Consider the following 5,175-nt stretch of genomic DNA (forward strand, 5'->3'; position numbering starts at 1 on the left):
TCTGGGGTTTTAAATAATGGGTCCCTCCTATCGAAAAGCGCTAAATTTTGGGGGTCGCTTAGAACTCGCTCATCTTGGGGGAGCGTCAGAAGAACCCGCTCAGCTGGCGGCCGCCCGGGGAAAAACCCTCATCTCGCAGCGCGCTCGGAAAAACCGCTCCCCTTTCCCCAAAATACGGGCGGCGGCTCCAGATTTTCAAATGTACTCATATGCACTGACCTTTTTTTGGGGCAAATTTAATAAAATGCCTCGTCAAAACAGAACTTTGTTTTACATCTAAATAGCTTCAAATGTTTACTGGGTTGGGAGAATTAACTAAAAAAAGCGGCAACATAACCTAACCCCGCGCCGGGCCCCGCGGAGGTGAGCGGTTTCTCCACGCGCTGCGAGATGACGGTTTCTCCCGGGCGGCCCCCAAACTGACGGGTTTTTCTGACGCTCCCCCAAAATAGCGAGTTCTAACGAAACCCGAAATTTTAGCGCTTTTCGAAGGAGGTACCGTAATATAATCCGCTCCTTCTAGTACAGTAGGTAACCGGCGCGGGAAAACGATCCAGCCCCGCTTTCCACCCGTAAGGGCGTCTTTCACCACACCAGCGCTATCTGTCGGGTAGCTGCCCAGTCGGTAAGTTACCAGCCGGCCCTATCCTGGCGGTAGGTCTTCGTGCGTTTCACCACGCCTATCCGCAGGGTAGGGGGTCGGCCGGTAGCTAACCGTGCGACGTTGCCATTCTCGGGAGAATCCAGCATGCCGTGCGTAGGAAAGCAGGAAACGTAGGAGGCCGTGTTTGACCCAAATAAACAAAGCAAGTCCAAACAAGTCGAGCCCGCGCAAAACATCAACAACAGCGAGTCCACCTACATTGTCTTTGACCAAGTTCACCATGTCATCGGAAACTAAAAAGAAGAGGTCCCCGAATTTCACCGAGTCGGAGATAGAGCTGTTTGTGGAGGTTCTCCTCCCAAAATATAAATCTGTCATTGAAAACAAAAAGACCGACGCCCTGACGCGGGGCGAAAAGGCGGCGGCCTGGAGCCGCCTCCAGGTAGACTTCAACAACTTATCCTCAATTTTCCATAGAACTGAGGAGAATTTAAGAAACCTGTGGGGCGAATTGAAGAAAAAGGCCAGAAAAAGTCAGGCTTTTCAGAAAAGGGAGACGGTGTGCACAGGTTAGTAGTTGCTGTTAGAGGTTCTCAAATGTTGAGGTTATCTCTTTCATTTTCTTCCATTCATTGCCATTATTACAATGTTCATTACAGGTGGAGGTGAAAGGAACAAAAGTGGCGACCCAACTAAGCTGGACGATAAAGTGCTGGAGGTGATTGGGCCATCCGGAGTGGGCCTCAATGAGCAATATGGAGGAGATGCTGAAATACCAGAGACTGATTCTTCCAGTGCTGTAAGTAGTCTGTCAACTACCCTTTTTTTTAAAGCACTATATCTGTAGACAGATGCAAACTAGCATGTACCATGCAAAAAATTTATTGAAAATTATTTGCATTTAAAATACAATTGGAGATTTGTTTGTGGTGGGCACATCCGATACTCTGCAAACAGCGGAAACTGTGAGTATTGTGCTGTAATGCTATCCATAATTTTATAGATTATCACAGATACATAAATATGTGTATAAATATAAATTAATGTACTTTAATTTTCTTTTGTTATTTTTAATTTTTGTTGCAGGCTACCATTGAACTCCTGGACTGCTCGGGCATTGTTGTTCCACAACAAAATTGGTCCGATGTTGTGCCACGTCACCTGTACTCCAAGAAGCCTCAGGCTCTGAAGATGGTTGATGGAAGCACGCCGAGCACATCGGGCACCCAAATGTCGAACTCCAGCACCCCAACCACCTCTGCAGAGTCTGCTCGAAAGCGGACGGTGGCTGAGGAACTGGAGTATGCCAAAATAATGAAGAGAAGAAGGCCATCGCTCTCCACTGCTCCTCCGCCTGATGAGAACCAGGCCAAACTGGTGGCGGCCAGGCTGGATCTGGCTCTTGCAACTAAGGCCAACATGGAGGAGCAGAAGAAGGGGGATGAGGAGTTTTTCCCAAATAGAAAAAAGGGGGAAAAGAGAGTGAGGCAGTGTTGGTGGAGCTGCAAGTTTTGAAAATGAAGAAGGAGCTGGGGCTAGATAAGTAATTTATTTTTTTAATTCTGTGGCGTTTTGTCCCTACATTTACATTGCACGAACCAGCACTGGCATTGCCTAGTTAATTTTCCTATTTTTAATTATTATTGGCTGCTTTTAAGCCATTCATTTTTCCTTAGTTAAATTCGTTATCTATTATATATTTGACTTAGTTTTATGCACTTTAAGAGTAACTTGAAAATTTTATCATAACAAAACAAATTTGAAAAATAATTTGCAAAGAGTACTTTTAATGTTGGCTATAGAAATCTGCAAAGCTATTAGGCTGTCTCTGCAAGGGTGTGCAAGCAAAGGTAGAGTACACATGCCACAGTTGCAAAAATTTTTGGAACTGTTCGCTGTGATAAAAGTACCTGTGCCAACGTTGTTACTAACATAAGTGGTTTTTATTTTCTGTTGCTAAAGGGTTTGTGCCTCCAGAAAAAGATGTATTGTACGGGTTTTTATTTTTTTGTGCCATTTTTTTTTTGTACTTTATTGTTTTTTTTACAGAATCCTCCAGACAACACCTCTACTTTCATTCTTTCTAATATTTTTTTTACCACAATGAGCAAGTTAGACACCACTCATATCATTTTTGCAATGAATTTTTTTCATAGCAAAAGGGCCCTGTTTGAAGTGAGTATATAATTTTCCTGTGTAGTTTTAGGTGATCCTTATCAGTGAATAAAAAGCTGAGTCAACTCTGTAACGTTTATTGAGCACTAGGAGAAACAAAGAAAAAGTATTTTATGCCTCACAGCTTATACTACTTTTTATTTGTTTCCCTGTGCTTCATAAACGTTACAGAGTTGACTCAGCTTTGTTATTCACTGAAGGCTCACTGCTGAAAGTACAGAGGAAACCATTATTCTTTGTTCATTTATTTTGAACGGCACATCTGCAAGGAAGCAAATTAGCTGTACCCGACAAGTGCAAAAAATTTAGATCAGGAGTCTGACTCGCTCATTTTGGTAGCCCCTTTTAAAATTGATTGTTCACAGTCGGTATTCAAGAATTCAGTTTATTTAAGTTATATGTTCCTTTTTTGAGAACTTTTTTTTCAACACCAAATAATGTGCTCTTACCAATGTGTATTATTATTTTATATTGTAATTCAGTCTGATAGCCTTGTGATTTTAATGTTATTCTAGTTATGTAATATTATAACTCGCTTATGTGCCATGTATGTCTATTGCAATGTCTGTGAATGTAGTTACAAACGCTTCTTTTTGATTTTTATTATTAGGATAGTGATTTAGTGATATAAGCAACAATTCTTTGTTTCTAGTTTTTATTATTTGTTAACCGACACAGTACAAAGTGCCCCAAAACAAAGTACAAAGTATGTTGTTGTATTAATAATAAATAATAAGATTCAAATTCCATTACAAATTTTTTTATTCATCCCACATCTAGAATTTCTCAATTATACAGAACAAAATATTTCTAGGGATGAAGTTCAAACCCAAAATTTGAAGTAATCATTGATGAGTTGTCTTCTTGGTAAATCAGTCAATCTCCGGCCATTACGATTATGCTCGACATAAGGTCTCATAATTTGGCCCCGTTCTATCAAAGCTTCCCATGGGGCAGGCAAACGGAGCGCTGGGTCATCACCTGGTTGGGGGTCATTAGCTCTTCTCAATATGTTAAACAGTACTGCAGTGGCAATAATGATCGGCATGCAATTTTCCAGGGATACATTTATACCCAATGCAAGGACAGGGAACCTTCTTTTCCCAAAACCCCCAAAAAAGCGTTCAACTGGGTTTCTGGTCCTGATTTGGGACTCGTTATATAGAATTTCTTCGGGTTCCACAGGATTGTCCATGGGAGGCATTAAATATGTTCGACAGGCGTATGCTCCATCACCCAGGAGAAAGGTATTTCTGTAATCATTTGCCTCAAATTTAGCCCTTTGCCGGCAACTGTCAAAGATAGTTTGGTCGAAGACGCTGCCTGGCCAACGGGCAACAACATCTGAAAATTCCAACTTGGAATTACAAATTGCCTGCACATTCAGGGAAAAGTATGATTTTCTGTTCCTGTAGTATTCTGCATATTGACCACCAGGAGAGCGAATCTTGACGTGTGTGCAGTCCATAGCCCAATGACCCAGGGAAACGGGCGATGCTATAAAAGCCGGCTTGCGTTTCAAGACTTTCCTGTTCTGTTCGAGGAAGATAAACAAATTGTCTGTAAAGAGACGCTATAGCTCTTGTGACTCTGTGGATAATTCTGTGGGCTGTTGCCTCGCTCACACCACTAAAATCCGATGCACAGATTTGAGTGTAGCCAGTTGCGTAATATCTCATGCACAAGAGCAGCTGGTTTATTGGGGGAAAATGCATAGTTCCTATGAATAAAAGAAATATTGAATTTTGAAGAAAAGCGCTAAAGATGACTCTGCCATTGAACAAAAATGAAAACAAAATACTAACTTGTCACTTGGATATTCTAACCTCTCTTCAATCAGTTCCAACACATGAAGACAGCCTCTTTTCGTAAATCTAAACCTTCGAATAAAATCTTTGTCATCCATGTCAGTAAAATGTTCCAATCTATCACGAATGAACCTTGGACGTGGAACTCGCTCAAGATTTTCCTCCTCGTCGTCGCTTTCAAATACGATGTTGAGAGCAGCCTCTATTATGGCGTTCATCTTGGCGATTTTCTCTGTTTTCCTCTGCGGTAAACGTTTACTAGCCCGAATCTCGACCAGTAAAGTTACCACCTTGGTAGCTTCACTGCCCCGCTGGTAACTCGTGGGAAAAACGAAATTTTGCCTACCGGCCGGGTAAGCTCGCCGAGGTACGCTACCCGGCCGGTAGAGGCGCTGGTGAAAGACGCCCTAAGACTAAGAACCGATATCGGCAATCGAAATCGAGCCCACCACCTTCTCCCTTTTCCCCAAATCTTGATTATCACGCGAGAGAGGGGAAGTCTGCCGGGGCACTTGCTTTGCCTTCCATCCCCGTTCTGCGAAGCGATTCGTAGTCAACGAATTCATCAATACAAGGGTCCTTGTTACC

The 5,175-nt window shown here is 42.4% G+C and overlaps 2 protein-coding genes and 1 pseudogene across 2 annotated transcripts; 2 read left to right on the forward strand and 1 right to left on the reverse strand.

Moving 5' to 3' along the window:
* The first annotated feature begins 667 nt into the window (after positions 1-667).
* LOC117652010 lies at positions 668-1,466 on the forward strand. Its single transcript, XM_034396635.1, has 3 exons — positions 668-1,173; positions 1,264-1,403; positions 1,452-1,466. Exons 1-3 carry the CDS (start codon positions 885-887, stop codon positions 1,464-1,466), a joined length of 444 nt encoding a protein of 147 aa, XP_034252526.1. The 5' UTR covers positions 668-884.
* Positions 1,467-1,516: 50 nt separating this feature from the next.
* LOC117652011 lies at positions 1,517-3,410 on the forward strand. Its single transcript, XM_034396636.1, has 3 exons — positions 1,517-1,569; positions 1,691-2,086; positions 3,390-3,410. Exons 2-3 carry the CDS (start codon positions 1,796-1,798, stop codon positions 3,408-3,410), a joined length of 312 nt encoding a protein of 103 aa, XP_034252527.1. The 5' UTR covers positions 1,517-1,569; positions 1,691-1,795.
* A 192-nt stretch (positions 3,411-3,602) lies between these two features.
* Positions 3,603-4,818, reverse strand: LOC117652012 (annotated as a pseudogene).
* Between the last annotated feature and the right edge of the window lie 357 nt (positions 4,819-5,175).

The sequence above is a fragment of the Thrips palmi genome, unplaced genomic scaffold (genome assembly GCF_012932325.1).
Source record: "Thrips palmi isolate BJ-2018 unplaced genomic scaffold, TpBJ-2018v1 HiC_scaffold_6, whole genome shotgun sequence".
Taxonomy (NCBI): Eukaryota; Metazoa; Arthropoda; class Insecta; order Thysanoptera; family Thripidae; genus Thrips; species Thrips palmi.

Coding starts and splice junctions, on each gene's coding strand:
- LOC117652010 (XM_034396635.1), top strand. CDS start 885: ATGTCATCGGAAACTAAAAAGAAGAGGTCCCCGAATTTCACCGAGTCG. Junction 1,174..1,263: donor AAGGGAGACGGTGTGCACAG/GTTAGTAGTTGC, acceptor TGTTCATTACAG/GTGGAGGTGAAAGGAACAAA.
- LOC117652011 (XM_034396636.1), top strand. CDS start 1,796: ATGGTTGATGGAAGCACGCCGAGCACATCGGGCACCCAAATGTCGAAC. Junction 2,087..3,389: donor GAAAAAAGGGGGAAAAGAGA/GTGAGGCAGTGT, acceptor TTTTATTATTAG/GATAGTGATTTAGTGATATA.